Here is a 24,481-nt window from a genome sequence, read left to right on the forward strand (position 1 = left end):
GCTGAGAATGGCTTCGACACTCGCCCTCGTGCGACATAAACGTAGCTCACCCTTTTCCTTAAATCGACTAAGTGCTTTTGAAATGCGCCCGTCTGTCGCACCAGTCAAAATAAACGCAATTATGGAGCAAACAGAATGAAATATTGCATCCAGCCGTGGAAACCGACAAGGATTCTTGAGAGCCGTAATAAACAGGGTTACACCTCTGCGCGCGTCATGTTTGAGGGTAATTGCTAGGGCCTGTTACCTCGTCTCGGGAAAGGTTCGAGTGTACGGAGGGAAAAAAAAGTCATTTCGCGCAAGGTCAGGGGTACGTCACAAGAATTGCTTTATCGGCCTTCCAGGTGATGCGCACTGCCGTGTTGCTCGGGGAACCTCGAGGTGTTTACGCATTCGAGCGAAGAGGATGATTGCACGGGCGATAACGAAGACAAGTGTTGATGGTAACCGAGTCACCGCTACAATATGGCCCTTTCTCGTGGGACCCGCTGCTGGCGGGATGCGGAGATTGTTTATTCATAAACATTTGGGTTACGAAACAGCTTCGGGGCGGATCCCGAAGAGGTTTTCGTCGCTCATAAAAGCCGAAACTTGTCGCTCGCGAATGTTGACGGAGGACCGAAGGGCTCCGTCAATTTAAGCTTCCAGGGATGTTCTTTAATTGACTCGGAAGGAACCTTAAGGAGGTGAAAGTGGGTTTCGTTTCACAGAGGTAATCGTTAATGGCTTTAATAGTGGGAAAGAAGGACAAAGGGCTGAAGGGTTTAGGGATAATGAATAGATAAGTGATGGTAGCGTAACAGTGCTTGCCTACGAGTTGAGAGAGAGAGAGAGAATTTAACCGCGTGTGTTTTGCTTAACGAATCAACGCAGCCATTACTTTTTAGGACGAATGTAGGTTCTAAAAAGTGATGCTTGCTCTTTCGTTTGAAGAACATTCTTATCCGGTCCCTCATTACATCGTGCTTATCTTAAATCGTCCACATTTATGGGAGAGCGTGCAGGATTTCGATTCGCAGAGTGTATCTTAGATTTTTTTTCGAAGCATGCCCTCGCTGTATAATTTAGCTGCTCTAAATATTGAATTTAAAATGCGATTCTTTTTAACGTGGATCTGTCTTCAGCGTGTTATATGTGGCTATCGTCTTATCTATTCAGTTAATAGTAAAAATAAGTAATTGCGTATAATAGCTTCGGTGTCTCGACGTCAAACTTGCAGAGCAGCGGTGTGTAACCATTTTTTTCTTACCAACTCCCCACTTAAAGTAACCCGTCCTTGCAATCTCTCTTCTGAAACTTTTATGCGACACGTTTTGCTATGTAGGGTGAAAATATAAAAAGTAAACGAATAATAAAAAGTCAGTAAAATGAACTACGCATTATAAAGAGGTGCGTGACACTTTTCTGGAGTTCTCCCATCATGCTATTCGCATGCAAATTAGCAAAAGGAAATTACCTATTATAATCGATGCGTTTTACATACCAATTCTGTGTATAGACGTACGTGTCAGTGAACGCTGATGTCATCAAAATGCCTACACTTAATTAGATAAATGTGACAAAGAGTGGCTCTCGAAAATATCCGGTGCTCATCACAAAACTGAATTTGGCAGATGAATTTTATTATTGATATAAGTATGGTGCCACGTTTCAGAGAACGGATTTAGTCAGAAGGGCGCTTTATACGCGTTTAGACGAGTTTAATAAATAAATTTATGGACCTCTAAACGGCGAAAATGAAGCCAAGACAGAGGCAATCAAATAGAATATCTACAAAAGGATAAAGTTAATTAGTACACGTACATACTCCACGAGTACGTGCATTTCTAACCTTTTTATTAAAAGCATCGCTTGAGCAAAATAAATGAATATCGTACTGAAATGAGATTGAATCAATCGGTCTCAGAACTGAAAGTTTCCAATTAATTGTAACGTTAAATGCGGGTACTGTGAGGGGCTGCGTGTTGCAGATCACTCCTCTGACTGCATCGGAATATAAATGGAAATAAAATGTACTCGTGTAACCTGTTATACGACTTGTAATCACAATCACGAATAACTTGTCGTGTATGATTTTTATAGTTTTGTTTATCAGATGGAAAATAAATAAACAAAGCTGTGTACGTAATATGATTGATTGTTGCACTTTTAATGTATGTTTGTTATCATTTGAATATGCAAGCATCAAATAGTATAAATAAATAAAGGGGATATCGTGTTGCGAATAGGAAAAACAGTCGAAACAGATTTCACACCTTGCCTGTAGGTACTAACTTTCATTTTACTCCAAGAAAGAGCCGGACTATAGAAATCGTCCCTGCACATCAAATCTTGTTTGATTCTTCACTGCTCTGTTGCCACAGAACTGTCAAATTGATGGTCATTCGAAGTCCATCAGCAAATAGAATAGTGGTTATGATTGTTATGTCCTTCTGTACCATATGGAAAAAGCAACAAGAATAGGCCTTGAAGCTCTAACTCCTAAATGTGGAATTCCTCCATTTGGGGGTTTGGGTTTTAATATTACTGTGCTGGCATACAGAAATCCGTAAAACTGTCTGGGTTGGAATCCAACAGACCTCCCCCCTCCCCCCCGCTTTAAATGAATGATGTTACTAAACCATTTTATCATGGAGGACTGCCAACTATCGGACTGTGTTAGTTACCGTTAAGCGTGTTCGTGCTGAGACGTTAACTCTTTAATTAGAAATCGAAAGGGACCGGGAAGACGGGGCGGAGAGGTGCAGCTACGATGTAGGTCTTGAATGATTAGCGTAATTAACGCATCAGAAATACATCACTCATTAATTAGCTCATTCTTTACTAAAGCAAGCGAATTAACATGTGTGAAATTGAATTCCTATTAATCGCATATCTCGAGACACAAACTTTAACGAAAACTTAATTTCTGAAAATTCAGTCTTGCAGAGTCCACCATTCAAATAAACGGATCAGTTATACAAGACACGCCAATATTGTGACATGATTAAAGCTTTTATTTAATTAACATATATCCTGTTGTAAATTTGGCCTAGTTAAAAAGCTGTTTCTGCATAGTCGGGCTGAGATAAATAAAGTTATCAGTACAGGTGAAGGGGTTCCCTCCCAGACGGTTCAGCGGTGGCTGAACCGTCTGGGAGGGAACCCCTTCACCATCTCGAAATCCATTCTCCTAGTCAACCTGGGCATGACCTCCTGGAAGCCCATTGTCCTCAAAAAAAAATCTGTCAACGCTTACCAAGCTGCTAACTCGCCAGATTGATGCCCTATCAATAGAAGATATCATCGCACTAACAAGAGGAAGAAATAGAAGCCATCACCCACTTAGGATGAAGCTATCAAACTTGAACTCCCTAAAAGGAACTTTCCCATGTAACACCATTGAACACTTCAACACCTTCTCCATTGATCCTGTAAAGTTTGAAGTCAATAAAACCCACAGAAGCCAAATTATAGACCAAATCTGGACTAAATCACCAGGATTGCTGTGAAGTTTGAGCAGTTTTTATTAGAAATTTGATTATATGAACAATTAAATGCAATAATGTAATGAAAATAAATAAATCTGTTATGTTAGTTGCTGATAAAGAAGTCAACCTATGTATTTAACCCTTCAATTATCAAGATCTATGTTATTTCAAAGTGAATACAATTAAGCAAATGTATATATCTGTCTAATAGTTATTATTACACAATAATTATATTGTGAAGATCTGAAATTTTGTACAAAAGTGTATAATATATATTTTAAAATTTCTGTACACCCCCTAGCCCACTTGCTGTCCAGGGGGTGAACCTTGTGTTAATAAACTGATAGTAAGTAAGTAAGTAATTGTGCTAATAACACGTGCAAGTTGTAATACTTGTTTAAAAAGCGCATTTGGAAATATCTAATAGCAGGACGATAGGTCCGCAAGTCTCTTGGAGGTGTGTTGTCCAAACAAAGCCTTTCTGTTTTCAGTCTTTCGCCTGATTTCTCTGCAGATATCGAGGCACCTAGTTCATCTGGAGTTACCGCCCCTTCCTCTCGCCCAGGCCTATATAAGTCCTCAAATTCTGTACATGTAGGTGATGCTACTTGCTTTGTGGGACCTACTTTTGTGGAGACGAGACTACTGCTATAGAAGGTAAGCAGTTGTACACGACGCTTCCACCTAGATTCATAAAAATTGTCACAGATGTAACAGCTGTTATGAATCTTCGAATTGCCTAGGCTAGAAGATTTTAAGAAATATATCAAATAACAGTTGTTCACATCAAAGTAAGGCTTTCATATCCAGTCTCGCCCCCCCCCCCCAGACTAAAACGAAGAGCATCAAACCCCTCTTCTCATGGAATTGAAGGGATTGAAGTGGATGTAAAGAAATTAAAGACTAAGCACCACTCACATGGCCCACACCAACTTGGACCAGAAGAACTGGTCTTCTGGAACACTAATTAAGCTATTTAGAGAAAGTTGTCCCTTAGAAACCCACAGACATATCCGTCAAAGTGCTCGTGGGACACGGGCGTGTGGGTTGCACAGCAATGGCATTGATGAAAGAAATATTTTCACGTATTTAGTCTTGGGCAAAAATACGCTATCTTATGATCAACATTTATGAAATTTAGCAGCGTTTAAACGTATATTCATGTAGATTTAACCCTGTTAACATTCATGTGTACAACACTTGGATGGGAAAGTACGAAACATTAGAAGGTCACCAGTTTGATATAATTGATCTAATTCATCCAGCATGGTAGTCAATAACTAGTATCAGACTGCGCAAAATACTGCCCAATTACGATATTTCTTTAAAAATGCCAGGAGCTTATCTAATACGCTCTCCTCTCTCTCCAGACACTTTTTTGATTTTTGTATATAGGAGAAACTGATTTAATCTAATTAACAAAGATTTGGCTTTCAAAAAAGAGACAAATTGATCTCCTACTTAAAATTGAACCTTTCAAAAGTATTGGGAACAAAAGCGGGAAAAAGGGAGAGGAGGTGTTCAGATATTATTCTTTTCAAACCACGGGAAAAGGGATTTGCCAAGTCAAAAGCCCTTAAGAGAGGCATTTCTCAGAAACGCTAGAAGAATCACCAGAGAGGACCTCCAAACCACAGCAAGGCCCTCCCCCGCCGTTGTCAGCAAGAATCACCTTTGCTATAAGCCAGCAAAATTAGTATCCGTTTTAGCCTGAACTTATATCAGTAATTAATAAGTATATAAAGAATAGTGTGAATATAATCACATTGCATTTTTCATATTTGTAATTATACGATGCAAATAGTAATATACTGTATATACATATAAATAATTTACAAAGAAGAAAGAATCTATATTCTATTTAAAGCTTAAATATGAATTTCAATGTATTTAATATCATTTGTTAAATATCCAAAGAGTTTATGTAAATTCGTATCCTGCATAGAATCCAGGGTTTGTATCCTAGCCCACCGGAACATATCGGGGAGGGGGATGTGAATTTATGGTTAATAAACATTCAATAATCACAATTCATTTCGAGGTTCCAATAGATTTTTTGATAGTATTACAGGGAGGATGTGTTTTTATTTATAATACAAATTATTAATATGATTTTTGCCTAAGTTAGCTAAAGATCTTTGAAACACTGTTAGATAAATGGAAGAGGACATTTCCTGACTCGTTGCATTTTCTCTTTAGGATGGTGGGACCGCACAAAGAATGGAGAAGAGCAAACGTTGCTACAAGTGCAAGGACCAATGTCCGGGTTACGTGCCGCATTTTTGGAGGTAAGTTCATATATCCTTGAGTAAGCTCTCTGACATCCCAAGCTAAAAGCTTGGGATGTCAGAGAATCAAAGAATATTTTAATTATTTAAATGAACTGGGAAGTTGTCCCCTCTTCTGTTAATTCAATAAACGTATCATCATGCCTGTTTACCGCTACGAATCTTGCAATTTTTTTTTTTGCCTTCTTAAATAGGTCACTTCCGTGTGCACGTTAAACTGGACTAGAATTTAAAATGGATGTTTTATTTTAAATTACTGGATGTAGATACTTCCCTGTTTTATAATCTCCGATTTCTTGCGTTAACTCTTAATGAACTCCACCTATTACTTTCCTAAATGCTTACTATGGCGATGTTCCCCAAAGGACAGAGACCATCTAATCCACTACCTTCGCCATTCCTGAAATTTAATACTTTCTGTGTCATACACTTCCCACGCACAACGTGATCCTAATCCGTAGATAGGCGTAATTAGAGAACGACTCAATTGGGGTTTTTGTTTTGTGACATAAGAGGTCCGTAGAGGTGGAATAGAGGACGTTCAGCTTCCCACGTCAAAAACTACGCACCTTCATGTTATACATATGTATTTTTATGATATATCACGAAGGATATACTTAGAGATCATTTGAAGAACAATTTATGCCTTCACAGACTTTATAACCATATAAGTGGGTTAAGGACTCAAATATATAATAGGAAGAAGGGAGTTGACAAACCTCGTTGGACAACTGAAAGAAGTGATTAGAACCTCAAGAATGACTTCGAGAAAAACACAGCGCGTCTACCAAACCATAAGGAGGATAGACAAACGGAACGCACCGCTCAACCTCGACAAAGAGACCGCACTGACGGACGAAATAAACAAAGGCAGAAAGATAGGCGAAGAAGGCACTCCATGCAAGACCTGCATCAAGACTACATGGATAAGATGGGTTCCAACGCATGAACGGGAGTTTCTTTCCCGAGACCACCATCCAAGACCAGGTAATCCACAGTAGGAACTACAGGAAATACATTGCCAAGGACCCGGAGTGACGGATGACACATGTCGACGATGCCATCTGGCCCCAGAAAGCACATCACTGCGGGATGCAGGGTTATCACCTAGACAGAGTACACTCGTTGACACGACCACATGGCCAGCGCAAAAATACCAGTTGATCAAAAAAAGTGTACCGTATTACAGGTATGAACCCCATGCCTTACTAGAGAACTTGCACATACTGAGATCGTACCAAAATAACGGACAAAACTATCCCGCGTAACAGCCCAGGCATGGGCCTCATCGACAAGAGGGAAAAGGCTTCTTACCTGATCGACACAGCGGCGCCCAACACCAGCAGCCTCCAGAAAACCTACGAGGAAAAAATCTGGCAGTATAGAGACCTAAGAGAGGAAGTCAAAGATATGCGGCATACGAAAAAAGTAACAACCATCCCGATCATCGTGTCAACCACTAGCATGGTGCCAAAGAGCCTCCATAAGAACCTAGCAGCAATAGGCCTCTCAGAGAACATTACACGCAACTGCAGAAAGCCGCAATTCTTGAATACCTGTAGGATAGTCAGAGAGTTCCTCGACCAACAGTAATAATAATAGGAACCGGACACAAATTAACCACCCCATTCACTTGGTATCAGTACCCGTCACAGGGTGGAAAAAATCCCATAAGGAGAAAAAGTCATAATAATAATAATACAGTACGATACAATTCAATTTTATTAATCATCAGCAAGATCTGCACCACTATGACTTGTAAAGGATGTCTGTCCTTGTCAACAGGGTGTTTTTTTTTTTTTTTTTCCTCTCTCGCGCCCCCAGTGACATTACAACAGATTATTACATAAAATGTAATACTTTAACACCACACAAACTTAGGGGGAAAATACAAAGCTCCTTTTATTCATTAAGTAGAAGATAATAGCAGCAACTGAAAAACGCATAGACAAACCATTTTCTTTTCATTATACATCAAGAATCTCCCGACTAATAACTTCACCTCTGACACTAAATAATTTGTTCTTATTTTAAAAATCTAAATTTAGCCACATTTTAAAATTTAGCGATATCTCATTCCATTGCCGTCTCTTGAAGCTGAAGCTCTCGCGTTGACCTTTGACCACAAGTTTCTTTAGATACCACCCATTTTATAATATTGCGGTTGTTTCCGGTTATTCTTTAATCCACTGTCTCGTGTTTTATATAAAGCTCCTTGGTGAAAACCAGATATAAGATATTAAAACTCGTTGTACTCTCTCGAACATGTGTGGATATTCTTATCGAGTTCGTTAAAAACTGTAACTACAGGGTAACAGCTTTTTGTTGTATTTCCGGTCCCACTGCGGTCAATTAAGGGACTTATTTCATTCACTTTCTTCTTTGTGAATATTGATTATGCATATTATTTCACGATTGATGGATCTTCCATGTACACAAGAGTTACTGCTGATGTCTCACTAGGTTTAAGATTTTGCTATACTTGTTACACCCTCTACGACGGCAGGGTGCTCCCTACCTAATCAGAATCAAATATAGTTCATGAAAAATTAATTAATAAACTGGATCGATATGGGCTCAGAGGACAGGCTCTTGACTGGATAGCTAACTACTTGGATTGGAGAGAAATGTCGGTGACTTTTAAAGGTAAGATCTCGCATCCTTTTAAACCCGAAATGGGTGACCCACAGGGATCATCCTTGGGCCCGCTAAAATAGCCACGTCGTTTTATTCGATTTGGACCTGATGGCGAGCATATTCTCAGGCCTGTTGAGCCGCTTTTTCCTTTACAACTGTTTTTTTCCCAGAATAACAGGGGTTATACACACAAATACAGGGTTCTTTCGACGATGTATTGCGCTCATCATCAGGAAGCATTGCTGCCTTCAAACCAAGTCTTAATAACAAAGAGTAGGCTGCCGAAAATCGGATGATTTACATCTGTATCTGGGACGTGGTGTGCATTTTCCGAATTTTTAATTCAGAGGCTTATTTATAGACATCCATCTCATCTGTGCTTGTTCGGTGTCTTGAATAATACGGGGAGTGCATATTTGCTGAGCACACTGAATTATACAATATGCGAATAAAGTACAGGGAGTTTAAAACGGTTATCGTTTTGTTGGTTTATTCAAAAGTTTTTATGAACAACCCTTCAAGTTGTTTACATGCGGCGAATAAATCCACCCGCTGTTTACTTCTGTGAGTTTTTAGTACTGGGCCATGCTGATGAATGAGGCGGTCTGGAGGGTAGAAAGATTTACAGTAGCGAGTATTCGGACAGGCCCCAACGTTAGTGGCTGCTTTCTGGCCACAATTTAGAATTAAGTTATTTTTTTTCTCTCTTTTTTCTCCTTTGAAAACCGCAGCTAAGAATTATTTTTCAGTCCGTCTGGATCGTTTATTTAAGCAAACTCATATGTGAAGTACGACTGCTGGGGGAAGGGGGGGTAATACGAAAGGGATTTGCTGTACAACAAGCCTACACGGTTGGTCTGTCTGATGTTGTCGCGAGGTTTAAATCTTGAAGTTTTATATCCCCGGGCACAGGTTCTTGACCCTTTTCTACATTCTGTTCCCTGCGAAGAATATGACAAGCAGAAAAGAAAGAAACGCAAAACGGAAATGACATTTGGTAAATCTTCGCTCGCTTGTCAGCTGAGTTTTATTTTCCCTTTCCTTTACAGCGAGATGAGAGAAGCAGAAAGCTGTTTGTTCTGCAACTCCTGGTGGCTGTCTGGCCTTCTGACGTACCCAAATATTAACCGAAAAATTCCCCACAAAAAGTCGAGGCCTGCAACGCTATCCTGTGACACCGTGTGACCTTATCTCCGTTATTCGAACACGGGCACGTGAATCTTTGTGGGGAAAACGTCGCAATATTATCCGTTACGTTTTATGTACTCGATGGTTTCAACGATATAAAATCAACTTGTATTTTATTGGTCAAATTGAAGTCATTCGACGATGGTAGCCACTTATCCCAATTCTCCACACTTCCCAATTATTTAACTGACACGTCAACGCTGATCGAAATTAAAATGCAGAGCTCCCCACGGGAAAAGTGCGTCACATTCCCAATTTATATTCTATTGTAGTGAGAGGTTTGCAGGAAAGAAACCACACTATATGGGGAGGGTTAGAAATGAATGAGAGTTTACTGGCAACTAGTGCGATTAGTGTCATTGACATTTGCTTTTGTACCCGCTTGAAAACGCTTTGTTTGCGGGCACCAGAAAAAAACGGATTTATGCAATCGCGTACAAATAGTAGGCTTAGCTACATAAGTATGCCATCTTTCTTTCTTTTTTTTTTTATGTCTGCGCGCGATTTAACAGGTTCTTTTAAAGTTCTTCGCTGTTTAGCTTGATTAGTGTGGCTGCGCTAAAAAATAATAACCGGTTGGAAAGTGTATAATATTATTCGAGGCGTGATAAGCATTTGTGGTTCTACCGGTACGTAGTTGGAGTTGTGTTGATACAACACACATTTAACATGCCCACCAGGATGTTGGCCCAAATAGGGACTGCACTTGTTTTTCATTTCTGCCCCTCCTAAGACTGGCCCCATTCTGAACCGAGGTGATACGTGTGGCTAAAAGACGAATCATATACAGACAACCCCCCCACCCCACCCCACCACACACACAGCAGTAACTTATCACGTGCTCATCATGTGAAGTTTGCCCCCAGCATATTCGCAGGACATCTGACAGACTTCTGCCCAAATCCTCCTCCTTTATAAATATACCGACTAGACCACGTGATTCTCTTCTCAGCACGCGCGATATTTCGTTGAATGAATGCGTTTGGCGATCTTTCTCTGTCTTGGTAAAACTCCTCAAGAAACAAGTTCTTTCTCCTTCCCCAAACTGCAACTGGAAATCGGGGCAAATGACCGTAGCAGGTTTAGGACGCGGGCGTGGTCGAACCACGTCTTGAATGCCGGTGCCTTACGCCTTTCCCCGCAGGTTAGGGAGGGTCCTGGTGTGATACGAAGGACAAGTGTGTGTTGCTGTAAACCAGAGAGTTTGGCAAAGATGGGAGACGGTCTGAAGAGAGTGAGGTTGAAAGACAGTCGCCTTGCGTGGTTTAAAATGTTGATTATCAGAGCGTACACGCGTGAGCGCGCGCGCACACACACACACACACACACCAAAGGGATGAACTGCAGAAGGTATGTTTCATGCTAGGCCGCAACGTTCACGATATCCAAAAAAAGAGACGGGTTATTCGTCTTAGAATAAAAAAAAAAAAAAATGGATTCCAAGAGAAATAGTTTAAAACAAATAATAATGAAAACAGAGTTATTTGATGGGCACACTCCCCAGCCAAACAGCCGATCCCGGCGCCTTATCCACTCTACTATTAATAGCCTCTTCAATGCTGCAAACATAAAGGGAAATGGGCCATAGGGATGCGTCCCTCTTGCACGCTACAAATTGTTTCCATACGCTCTTTAAGTAAACTTAAAAGAGTGGTTTATTCTCCATCACAAAGTTCAAACTGAAATAATGGATTCTAGCCGCTTCCCTCTCACAAAAGATGGGGCCTCCTCCGGCCTCTCAGCTGTATTAATAAAGTGGTGTTGCTTTGTGAGGTCCGCGGATAAGCTACAATCGACATGAACTGCTGCCAATTTCCCTCATATCTACGAACATCTATCATTATACCCTCCTCTTCCTCTTCGGCCACTGGGTTGAGTTTACATCCTTACTGGAACAATCTGCATACAGACATGACTGCTGGTAGTATGCCCTGCGTTGATATGATTGAGCAACAACAGAAGGAATTCAGACTGCCGTCTAATTGTGCCTTGCACACTCGAACGGATAAAAAAATGCAATTGTTCTGGTCTAGGATATAAATTAAATCCTTCTCCCTCCGATATAACCGGGAACCATTGAAAATCAAAATTGAAACTCTTTCAAAAATAAGATCTTGCGCAGATTTCTGTGCCACGTTGGAACTACATCAAATCGGTGGACATTTTTCGTCAACTGACCTTCCTCCTGTGTTTTTTGGGTCGTTCTGTTATCATTCCACCTTATTTTCTTGGTTCTCTTTCGTATTCTCCATTTTCCACGATGACTCGCCAGTTGGATTTCACTTACTTCGTTCTGGTTAGGGTCTGTATTAGCGATTGTGTCTCGCCTCTTATTATTTAGGCGATTAATTTCCTCGTGCAATTGCAGCGAAAATTTAATTAGTAGCCTTGAGAAACTGCGGCATATAATCAGTCCTGCATGCTGAAGATGGCGCCATGAACGAGTTTCCAGGAACAACTTCATTAAAGAATTTTAACAGCTGTCACAGAGATATATTAAAGTCGGAAATTCGTATATCCTTCTTTAATATGCATGACTGAGGTAGCTCGTAAAAGAAATTGCCTGGGTCTCCATGCCAGTGGCGCGTTATAAGGAAGCCTCTTTTTTACAGTACCCATCGAGATATTACGTTGACTCGTAATCTACAATTTCCTAAAATTCTAGTTTTGCTGGCTTAATAAAGAAAAACAAAAGAAGAGAAAATAGCTAAAACCTTGAAGGAAACTTCCTCATCGAAAAGCCTACCGTGTCAAAAAAGAACAATGGAATGTTCTACGTGACTCTATTGGTGCAGTGCTGAGTGTCATGAGGGCTATGTCTGGTGACGTCACAGTAATTCTTGTTGGCTGGCCTTTATTACGTTTATAATCATATTGAGACGGATGAAAGCACAAGAATCTTATTGTTTAAGACCCGCTTGTTCCTTTTGGAAGGGAGAATAGAAAGGTGTGGAATTTGGAAAGTGAACTTTCCAATTCTAACTGTACGTTGGAATCATAAAACCGAAGAATGCATCCATTAATATTATTTTCTGTACACTCGCATTTTATAAACTATATCCAGTTATAGACCAAACAATTAGCCATTATTTTGCTTTTTGGAATTCTTGTTTTTTCACCTGGACGTTCATCGTTTGGACTCCTTTCTATCTGGCTTTTTGCGTACACACGCGCTACTGGTTTACCTCATAAAAATGATGACAAACAAGAGAAGGGTTATAAAAAATAACTCCCTACTTGTGTGTGAGTGTTCTGCTGACAGGATGTGCGATCACAATTATTAGTTGGGAATGGAAAGTAACGGACTTGAGGGGGAAGGTGGAAGGGGTTTGAAAGAAAATAAATTCTTCACGAGAACACTTAGGATGCTTCTTCTGCACGTGATGGAAAAAAGAAACAAAGGTTGCGTGTTGGCACAATAGAGTTGGCTTGGCAGACGATGTCGTGCCAGTTAAACACAGGATTTAATGGATCATCGCAAGGGTGACGAACCTGACGAGACAACCACTTCTGGTGGACGTGCTTTGGGATTCTGATATCTTCTTGTCCACTTACAGTAGTTATTTTTCGCTGTAAGCTTCGTACCTGTTCTTAATATCCAACAAATCTCCTAAATAAAATATGTTTGGTACGCGTTTCGCATCACCTGACGATGTAACATCCGAAATGTTTCCAAAGATATTTACATTAGGAAGGATTGCGCCTACCTTCAGAGCAGTGAACATTTATCTTATAGCAGAACTTTCTCTCATTCGGTATACAGAAAAGACATTTTTTGCTTAAAGTTCATCAAATAGGAAGTGCTTGCCCTATTTGTCTGTACGCATACAAGAAATTAACCGAGGTGAATGAACTTAAAATTTGGTCAATCACCTCCACTAGATTCGGGGATATTTGATATTTTATTTCAAGATGCACGTTTATCGTAATTAAAGCACCTAAAGTCTATGGCTGCGTGTGTGTCTGTGTCCGGTCCCACAGACAGAGACCCGAGATAGAAAACGCTCAAAACAAGCGATGAAGCCCGAAAAAATTCAAAAACTTCTCACCATTACGCAGCGTGAATAACAGGGAATCAAAGGTAATTATCTTGCAATTTTAACTTAAATATATATAAAGATACTGGCGATAAATCAAGAGCCCTAGAAACACGTGTCCACTACATTCAGCGTCCATAATGGCGACCCTCGCTTAGTCAAATACAGTGGGCGTTCATGGGTCGCATGCAGATTGGTCGTGGATTAAATCCGATATTTGTGGGCATTCACAGCTCGTTCCAATGAAAACGAGCCTCTTCACGTCGCAGGATGTCTCAATACTGCGTATTGTCTGTTTCTGTTCCTACTATAAAATTATGTGCAAAGTCCAGTTGAGTTTCTGGATCGCCAGCGAGTAGCTGATGCAAATGATGGATCTTGTAAGGTAATAGCGAAGCACATTCATTAGCACTCAATGCACAGTTGGTCATTCTGTTCAGCAAGGTAGATAATCCTGTCAATCACAGCGGAACCCTTTACGTTTGTATTCCTTCGACGTTTCTGATGTTTACTATGATTCTATTCCCTGGTGGGTACCACAGTGGGTATAATCACCGCCCTCCCCACACCGGGAGGAAAAGACATGAGTTCTAATCCCGTCAATTCCGCTTGGAATTTTTATGGCCCTTTTTCGCAACGTGGCTGAGTTAATCAATCTCAGGACAGGCAGCCTAGTTTTCCTCCCGGAAACTCGGGCTTTTCGGCAAGCAAACAACAAATCGAGCTGATCACACGTAATTTACAGACATATTATATATGGCGCAATATTGCCTAAGTTGCTGATGCGCATAGACCCCTACAACAAAGACATTACTGTGATTCCAGTAGGACAGCTTCTCAAGCAGTGCAGTTTCTCAAGAGATGTAGTTGTCATTAGCAATAATGCTTTCCAGATGCAGAGAGAAGCTTTTTATTGCTGTATCAAAACGTGTTTCTGCACGTGTGAGCTCGTTTCTCAGTTAATCCCCGATTAAAGGTAACCGAAATAAAAGAGAAAAAAAACTTTTCTGGTGGCTAGTTTTAGAATCTTTCTTCCGGTAAAAGCTTCTTTTGCAAAGTTTCCAAATTTGATCACACTCTGCCTATTGCTTTTTTATTTGTGCGTTACACGAGGCGTTTAATGTTTTGAATCTGTGTAGCTTCTTAAGCTCGAACACCCCCATGCCACCTGAGATCATACATCGAAAACGGCCGCACACCGTCTGCAAACGCTCCACCATGACTGTCCGATTGTAAGCGGGACTCTGGGATTCACTGCGTCACAGACTTCATGCGATGGCGACGTCTCGACATGCTCCCCCCCCCCCACCCCTGTAGTTGCAGACCTCATACACTTCGGTGTCTCATCGCAGACAGCGTAACCTTTAAACTATCCTAGAAACTATTTCATAAATGTTCACAAAACGCTCGAGCTGTCAACTGTGGTAACATATTCTCCTCGATCTCGAAGAGCTCTGGATTTAGATGTTGAGCTATGTTGGCCATCCATCTTTTCTTCTGAACTGAGTGGATAGCTTCCAATAACAATTGCAGTGTTTCCAGTTAGGTTATATTCGTGTTAACTTTAATATTTATTGCCCACTTGTACAGCAATAATAGTAAATGGTACAATATGGTATAAGTCGGTGATGCACCTGAAACCCAACGACAACTTTGAAACTAGAATTACTGTGGTTTTCACGTATTTGGTTTTCTAATAACCAAATAGCATCCAACCATTGGCGACCTTGTGGTCAGAAACATATACGAGAGGTAAACAGAGGCTGACAAGACTTGTGCAGGGTAACAGAAATGCTATAGTCAGTGAAATAACAACCCAGTACAAGAGTCTTAACTAAAGAAGCATTTCCTAACGCCAAACTCATCGTGTCACAGATGGGGGTCGCAGCCCACATCCGAACTGGACTCCAACCCGGAGTACGAGCCCGTGACCATCAAATACGGAGGATGCGGAAAGGTCAGGGAATGACCACCGAATATCCCCGGAGCAATATGGCCTTAGTTGCTAATGCTCCTAAAAATCAAATAACAAACATAACAGGCTCCAACCCTGTCAGAAAAAACAAACAAAAACAAGAAGATAGGGTTACACTGGGCTCAAGAACACCAACACTGTTCAATGGAGGATTGGAAAAAAAGTTTTCCTGGTCTGACGAATCTCGATTCCTGCTGTTTCACGCTGGTGGAAGGACCAGAATATGTCGAAAACAAGATGATTCCATGGGCCCATTCTACCAGGTGTTAAAACTGTTGTTGTTGTTGAGTTTTAGTCTGATCAGCAACCTAGCCCATATTGTGCTGTACCCAAGTTTCCTGGAGAAAAAAACCATGTTACCCTCACCTGAGACTGACTAACTCATTCACGTTGTGAAAAAAATCCCGTAAAAATTCCTCGCGTCATTGATGGGATTCTAACTCGGGTCTTTTCCATCCATTGTGGGGATGATGGTGACATTATACCAACTGTGCTACCCACATTACACAGTTTAAACTTTACATACGTTTTGAAAATCAAGACATCCCACAAGAATCTACCAGGAGACCTCGTGGATATGTTTAACACAATTGTCAATGAGTACATAAAACATGTATACTATTTACATATTTATTTTACATAATCTATATAAATTTTACATAATCGTATCTATTATATACGTACACTTTACAGTATTTATATGATACTTTATGTATTTATATTATACACCAGTTAATCTGACCACATAAAATTCTTTCATATTTTTACACAGCTCAACCATTCCTCTATACATTGTCTACAAATTTACAAAATTTGCTGGAATACTGTTTATGCAAAAAAAGTTTACTAACGTTATCCTCTGTAATACCCTCGACCATCGTGTTCAAATTAAGTCTAAAATCACGATCATTCAAACATAACATGTGAACTAAACTCAACCTGTCCACAACTGCATAAATCACTTTGAACCAAATTAAAGTACTTCAACTTTCCCTTGAGTCCATGACCAGTTATTAAAGTCATCACATTGGCCTCCAATACACACCGTGGCCTCTTAAGATCGATGCTGTCGACTTTAGAGATGATTCCTTAAGTCTATTTTCCCTGATCTGCGCAATCCCACCGACCCTGCCATAGTCTAAAGATACTTTGTGAAATTTTTTCCCTATCTCTCCTGATGGGTAGGATATGCTTAAACACTCGCACCTCTATTCCCATTAACGTTGTTAAGATTCGTTTCCTTACAGCATATTCAAGGTTTCTTTCAGCCACTAACAAATCTGCTGGAATCTGTCCAGATAAAACATGCAGAGCATCATTCGACAAAGTTCTATTTGCCTTAGTGATACTCAGTAGGGTTGGTCTTCGCGCAGTTAACAACTGCCTTCTGATTGAAACTTTATCAACTCTATGTCCCCAATGCTCCTGCCGCGTAATTTATGGGAACAAATAAACATTCATACAACATATTTAAATGCCTTTCCTTCTATTCTCCAACTTGCGCCAGCACTTTTCGTAATTCCATATAAATCTTATTTATTTTATCTCGCAGGAACCCCCAAATGATCGAGGAAAGACAGTTAATCATCAATAAAAACTATTTAGGTATTTGGCAAACAAGAAAACATCTGCATATTGTTTCCGACCACACGAATTCCTTCTGGCTGGAGTGCATCCATCTGTCAGTTGGCTTTTCCAACAGGATAATGCAATGCACCATGTCTTAGGGCCAGGACTGTACGGAACTGGTTCTAAGAACAGGAGAGTAAATTGAGCCTATTGTGGCAGCCTCCCAGTTACCAGATCTCACTTCAGTTGAGCACCTGTGGAATAAGGTGGAACGAGCTGTTCAGAATGGAAATCCACACCTTTGCTAAGGTGAAGTGCTTTGCCTTGCTGTCCAATATACCTACGTGTACAATTTAACGGTTTACGATAAAGATATTCTCTCTCTCTGACTTGGCGCATTATGGCCTCGTCTGCCAATGCGCTATTAAACACCAAACCAATCTCTCTCTCTCCCTCATACCAATTTTTCGCTTACGCCCAGTCAACTATCATCGGCATCAGTAATTCAGTCTTGTGACTGATTAGTTCCTCTGATAAGCTGTAGCAATCTTTGTCTCTCCTGTGCTGTTTGTTTTAATTCCTCAAAGGTTGAATCATTATTTCTTCTGAATTTACTAGGTACTGTGAGCATGGGTTGTTTAGATTAACGCTTTGCTCGGTTTAATAGAGAACCACATGATATCGTTTTTTTTTTTATGCCCATCTGAAGTGGGGGAAAAATGCAGCAGAGTTCAGCTACCATCTACAGCAATTAGGTAACTGACAAGCGAGGTGACTGACAAGCGAGTTCTGTGTCCTGGCGAGAGTGGATTTTGTGGTACGGAAGGAAGGAAAGAAAGCAAAAAGCGGTTGTTAATATCCACTACTGTCACAAATAATAGTAATATCCGGATTAAAACCTCCATAAGTGTTCGCCACTTTGCTGTGATCACGGTGGCCTAATGGCTTCTTGGCACTCTGGTGGTAAATGGCAATACAGAACTCCTTTTGTACTCATCTGTCTCTGTTCGCTTTGACCGTTGACTTGTACGCAATAAGTCATTGAAATTACGCTGTTAGAGAGGGGACTCCGAAGAGCGTGGAGGGAAAGAAGAAAATAAAACGGCTTATAATTTGTTACTGTGGACAAGTCTGATTGGTTGTATTGTGCCTTATGCACATTAGTCGGGGTAACAGCACGTTTTAATGTCGGATGCGTTAAACTGTCCACCTAAGAATCGGGACAAGCGAGATGGTGCTAGAAGCGGGTCAAAAAAGTCATCTCGTTCGATTAATAAAATGCGATTTAGAATTGTCATTTGCCTCCTCCTGAAGGCAGTCACGGAGAATTAATGTCATTGTAGGAACACCCGGCCGAGGAAGTGAGGGAATGTAGCTATGCCTAGAACGATGGGGCAAATTATTGCTGCCCCTGCAAGAGTCATAATGTGCACAATAATGGACTGACATCTGTCAGTGTGTGAAGGAGACGGCGCCTTTTATTGTTATCGTCAATTAATGGACATCTGCTGCCATCTGACATGACGCAGACTTTAGGACTGGTAACTTAAGGAATTAAACTTTGAAAAGCCAGTCCCTTAAAGAAGACTGCGATATGAGGTTTTCTGGGGTCAGTGACCAGAAATGCCACAGGGTTTGGTAGATCACTGTGCAAAGAAGCTTTCATTACGAGGATGAGGTGTGCAGTTCAATATATGGCTTACAATGACGTAGTAATTTTCTTATTTTATTATTATTTTTAATGAAAACCCCAAACACGAGAGGTATTAGTACTGCTTGGGTTGAAGGTGGAGAAGATGAAAGAAAATATTGGACTTGAACTTCTGTAGACTGTAATTTTCAGGAAATACGTATGAAGGAAGGTTGTTCCAGAAAACGGTAGTTGAATGAATAAATGAGGAAGATGAAAAGTTGGGACAGTAAATGGATGTTGACTGGTTGTTGTAGCAGGTGTTCGGACTGCTTTGAAAGAAAGAGGGGGAATGGTAGAGGTTTATTATTATTATTATTATTATTTTTTTGTACTGGTCCCTTTTAGGGGCAGGACTTGCTGGCCTCGGGTTTTCCTGAGGCGGAATTTATTTTGGTAGCTATTAGTTTGAGCTACCATCAGTAGCCCGAACTGATTCTGGTTGGTTGGTACCATTGATTTTGTAGATGTGCGGGATTTTTGTCACTTCTTTTGACAGTGAGAGTCGAGGTCCACCTCTTTGTGGCAGGACAGGGAACTAGGTGGTGACTCATGTCGTGTTTGCCGATTCCTCGGTAAGTGGCCAATCGACAACATATCAACAAAAACCTACTTTTTTCACACAGACGTACACTAATCACGACTGGCTTTACTGATCTGTTACAGCATAGAATACATGGTGGAGTTCAGGTACTACCCAGAGACACGTGATATATAGTTTATCGCTGGATAAGGAAAGTGATCACCGAAGACATTATGTTGTAGCATACATGGTTAGCAAGATCAAATTACCCCAAACTTAAATTCTTACAACTGAATTGCCAACGGTCAATTTCAGTTATGAATGATCTAACTACTATAGGTTCTTGCTCTTCAAGAACCTTATTCAAATAAAGGTTTTGTTAAAGGTCTACCCATTCGTTATCGGATTATACAGTTCAACCCTATCACAGTAGGGACTTGCGGAAATGCTCGACGATGGATCTGGGCTTCAATCGTGATTACAGATCCAACCCTAACGGTAACAAAGATTCCTAGTCTGTGTTCCATGCATGCTGTGTGTGTTTGCTTGGAGGGTTGGTTTGGCCAGATTTATCTGGTGTCACTTTATTGCCAGTAGTCACAGTACCAGGATTCCATTCAACCTTTCGTCGATCATCTGGATGCAACATTACGATCTCTTACGGATAAACAGGTAATCGTTTTGATGGATGCGAATGCAGAGTCCACCTTGTGGAACAGCCCACAGACAAATCAAAAAGGAGAGTTGGTAGAGGACCTTATTCTTTCATAACGTTTAAGAATTCTTAATACTTCTGGGTATCCTCTGACTTGTGTAACCCTTCAAGGACATTCCTACATCGATGTATCTCTTGTTACCTCGCCCATTGCCTCTAAGATTAGTGATTGGAAATTACACACAAGCTGGTCCACTAGCGACCATAATGTAATCACCTTCTGTTTGGGTGCTGACATCTCTAGAACCAGATCGGATACAACTAATAACCCTAGGTATCATACACAATCGGCCAAATGGCAAATTTTTGATAGTTCCCTCGTGGAGTCTCTTTCATCGGACCAGCTGAACGTCATGGAAATTCTTTCTGTTGACAACTAGGTAAATTTCATTCAGGACAATATACTACAGGCGTGTGACAAATCGATGAGTTTTAGGAAGGGGAAATCTTATCATGTGCCCTGGTGGTCACCAGTTTTATCGAACCTAAAATCGCTAACTAGGCGAACACGACGTGAATTTCAGAGAGCAAAAAGGGATAGAACCCGTTCATCCCTGGAAATACTGGTGTTAGAAAATAGATATTGCAGTCGAGCTTGCTTATATCACCAAGAGATATATAGACAGAAAAAGGCTTCATGGGAAAGTATGGTGAGTTCCCAGGGAAATGCTGATCTCTGGGGGACTGGTGTACAAGTTATTGAGTAACAAGATCACACCTGGAGAGGTGTTTGCTTCAGTTAAAAATACAGAGACTCAGGACACCCTTTCATGGACGTCTACTATTAATAGAATTCTTGATGTAATGCACCAGGACAATGGAACGTGTGAGCTCCCGGAGCAGGTGGAAATTAAATCTAAAAGTTCGATTTATATTGGACAGTCTGAAAAGCCTCCTTTCACATTTGAAGAGGTAGATAATGCAATAAATTCAATGCGCTCTGGGAAATGTCCCGGTTTTGATGGTCTTGAAGTGGACGTCCTCAAAAGAGCTTGGAAAGTTGTTTCTCCTTTTATTCTCAAGCTGTTTAATTCTTGTCTACAACATGGAATTTTTCCTAAAACCTTGAAAATTGCAAATCTTAAGATGCTCCTTAAACATCCTAAGAAACCCGAGGACGATCCGGCTTCATACAGGCTGCTACTTGTAAAGGAGTTTGAAGAATTTCTGATTGAAAGCTCACTCACCAGGTTTAATTATACACGGGATCAAGCTGGATTTATCGGTTCGTAGTGGCGAAGTTCCTCCACAGTCCCGAGATCACGGGGGAGGTGGGGGATCCCAGATTTATGCAATTACACTGCTCGACAAAATTTGGGTAACTTTGGCGGTAACCGGATTGCAACGTCTAGTAGATGGTACCATCTACTGGAACCATCGAAGAGAAGAGCTAGCAACCCAACCTTTAGATGTAAAGTTAAAATACTCAAAGAAAATTAAAGGATGGAAATCGGACTGACAATAGGGAGTCCAATAGGAACCACTGGTATGCTCAGGAGTGTACTGGGTGCTCACCTTTCCAGTTAACAGTTTGGCTTTGTGGTTGAACTCGTCTTGCTCTTGTGATCTTTAGTGCAGACGAGAGTTCCATGATAGGCCATATGTGAACGTCCATATTTCTGATATTTTAAAACACTGTTGAATTGTGTACGTTTACTGTGCAGTGAATATAACGGGCTGTGATGCAGTTAGGTGATGCTGGACAGTTAAAGGTAAGGATGATGTTCGTTGCTTCCAACAAGAAACATCATCCGCACCTTTAAATTTAATAAAATAATACCAGGAATTTGTCAACGGTTTACTTAACAGGCAGTGAACCAAAATGTAAATAAATTACAGTATACATGGTGAATATAGAATTAACAATACTTTTTGAACATAAAATAACGTGTATAAATAATAGGGGCAATAAATTAGTAATTGAATATATGATCACTAATTGAAATATAAAACTGGAAAATATAAAAGGATGCAAAAGCAGTACCGTCAGTAGATACCGGAAGTGGTCATAAATTAGTAGTGGAAATAATAATCAGATTTAGAGAATCCTTTAAGAAAAAGCAAACAAAAAAAATAAACAAAGATTAAGAATCAAAATTGAATTATTACAAAATGAAACTATTTATACTGAAACAGATTGAGAGAATATACAGCATTCAGAACTAAAAGCATAGAATATGAAAATCAGGCAATAGAAGAAAAATGGGAAAGGATTAAATTTGTATAAAAAAGCAGTATATGGAACATTAGGAGAACAAAATATAAAAAATGGACACAATGGTATGCAGAAGTAAAGACGTGGTTAAGATCAAAGCAAAAGCATTTTCAGAAACGTTTATTAAATAAAAAAATGCAAAGTCTAATGTCAGCAGAAGTAAATATTGATACATGGTCAGGTAATTCATCAGGGGACTACACCAACCATGTATCAGGAACTACGTTTCTATACTTGTCCATGACAGTAGAAGAAATGTGAAATAAAGCCAAAAAGAAAAAGGGTAGCACAATCTTTTACAGTATGGCCAAGGTAGTCAGCGCAGTGTCAATGGTATGAAAATTTATTAAGGTAAAAATAAGGATAAGGCTAAAAAAAATATACATATAATTAAGTGTTTTCAGAGTGGGGAAGTGGTATAATGAAATTTATATAGTATTTTGAGTAAATTCGAGAAAAAAATATTTTAGTGTCCGAATTTTGTGAAGATATATTTTTTTTTCTCTAATTTACTCAAAATTCTATATAAATTTCATAATACCACTTCCCCACTCTGAAAACACTTAATTATATGTATATTTTTTTTAGCCTTATCCTTATTTTTACCTTAATAATTTTCATATCATTGACACTGCGTTGTGAGAACCTTGGACATACTGTAAAAGATTGTGCTACCCTTTTTCTTTTTTGGCTTTATTTCACATTTCTTCTACTGTCATGGATAAGTATAGAAACGTAGTTCCTAATACATGGTTGGGTGTAGTCTCCTGATGAATTACCTGACCATGTATCAATATTTACTTCTGCTGACATTAGACTTTGTACTTTTGCATTCCCTCTATTCGACCTATAAACTAAATTTGCCCGCCCATAACTCATTTCAGCTCCACCACTGTTTATTTTATTTTGTTTAATCATTTGTATTAATCATTTTACTTTACAGTTCCTTCACCTCCAAATTGGCTTTGCAAATTCAGACCATAATTTTCTTAATTTATCATAACTTTTAGGATATTAACATTCTTTCGCCTTTTTCATATCTACAATACTTCTTTTTTCTACTATTCTCACCCTTCTAGTCCTTGGCACTTTGTGTAATTCTCACCTCCAGCTATACAAAGTTTTTTTCAGATTTATTTACACTTACATGCTTATATACTTTTGCATCCTTTACTGCTGCTTTGCGCGTTTTGGTGCATTTGTCATACCTTGTTTATTCATTTTTGTTTTGTATTCATATGGAAAACAAAGAGCCTTACGATAGCAAAAGAACTACTCGATCTAAATTAGAATTAGAAGGGAAAATGATAGAACAAATAATGAAATTTAACTACCTAGGAATACAGATGAATAGTTCAGGAAAAATTCACGAAGAAGTAGAAGAACAAGGATCGAAAGTGACTGGAATATCATGTGGTTAATTAATATAATTTGAGACCCATCTGCAAACGAAGTCATTTTAGTGAGCTCTCATCTTAGTCGCCACCTTTTGCCCATATCCGACTAGTTCTCATTTGTGTACCGCGCCAGAAACCACTTTTCAGTAGGTTAATGGTATTCATTTAACACAAAGACTCGCATCAACCTCACTAACATAACCTAACCAAATACAAAGAAAATTAAGACAACGACCATTTGGCCTCGCGGTGAGGAGGGGCATCGCCACCCCCCACTACGAGGAGGTAGGTCGCCCTGACTACTAACCTGTACCCTTCTTGTAAATGCATTTTTAATGAAGTCGCCAAACAAGCCAAAAAACTGAGAGTTGATCTAGAAGCAGATGGTGCTCCGTTGTAATTTTGTAAGCGCTTATTTTCTCCTTTTTGCTGCTGCAAAATAACGAAAAGAGCCTCGCGAGATTCATCGAATTTCTAGTGAGCCAAAATTGGGATTTGTTAATCGAGAGTTTGTCTCGAGTTCGTCGTGTGGTCGAATGTTCCTGAAGGAAATATGGAATTGCAGCGTATTTTAATTCTTGTTGCCTACCAAACCCACCTTTTTATCCTTACTTTTCAGACCGCTGAATGCGAGATGGAGACTGGAGATGGTCAAAGGACCTCAGCCGAACGGGAAGGGGGTATGTGACGAATCCGATTAGCCAGAAACAGAATCAAACTGTTTTCGTCCATCGACGTTTGCGACTCAAAGCGCTTCTTTGCAAATCTTATTAGTTG

General features: G+C 40.0%; 1 protein-coding gene across 1 annotated transcript in view; it reads left to right on the plus strand.

Moving 5' to 3' along the window:
- Positions 1–24,481, plus strand: part of LOC150086897 (uncharacterized) — a 304,701-nt gene that overhangs the window by 69,594 nt on the left and 210,626 nt on the right. The window contains exon 2 of the mRNA XM_090372793.1: positions 5,670–5,758. Within this exon, the coding sequence (XP_090228919.1) occupies positions 5,670–5,758 (89 nt within the window). The remainder of the gene's footprint in view (positions 1–5,669; positions 5,759–24,481) is intronic.

The sequence above is a fragment of the Mastigoproctus giganteus genome, chromosome 4, assembly GCF_048544385.1.
Source record: "Mastigoproctus giganteus isolate SK-2022 chromosome 4, ASM4854438v1, whole genome shotgun sequence".
Lineage (NCBI taxonomy): Eukaryota > Metazoa > Arthropoda > Arachnida > Uropygi > Thelyphonidae > Mastigoproctus > Mastigoproctus giganteus.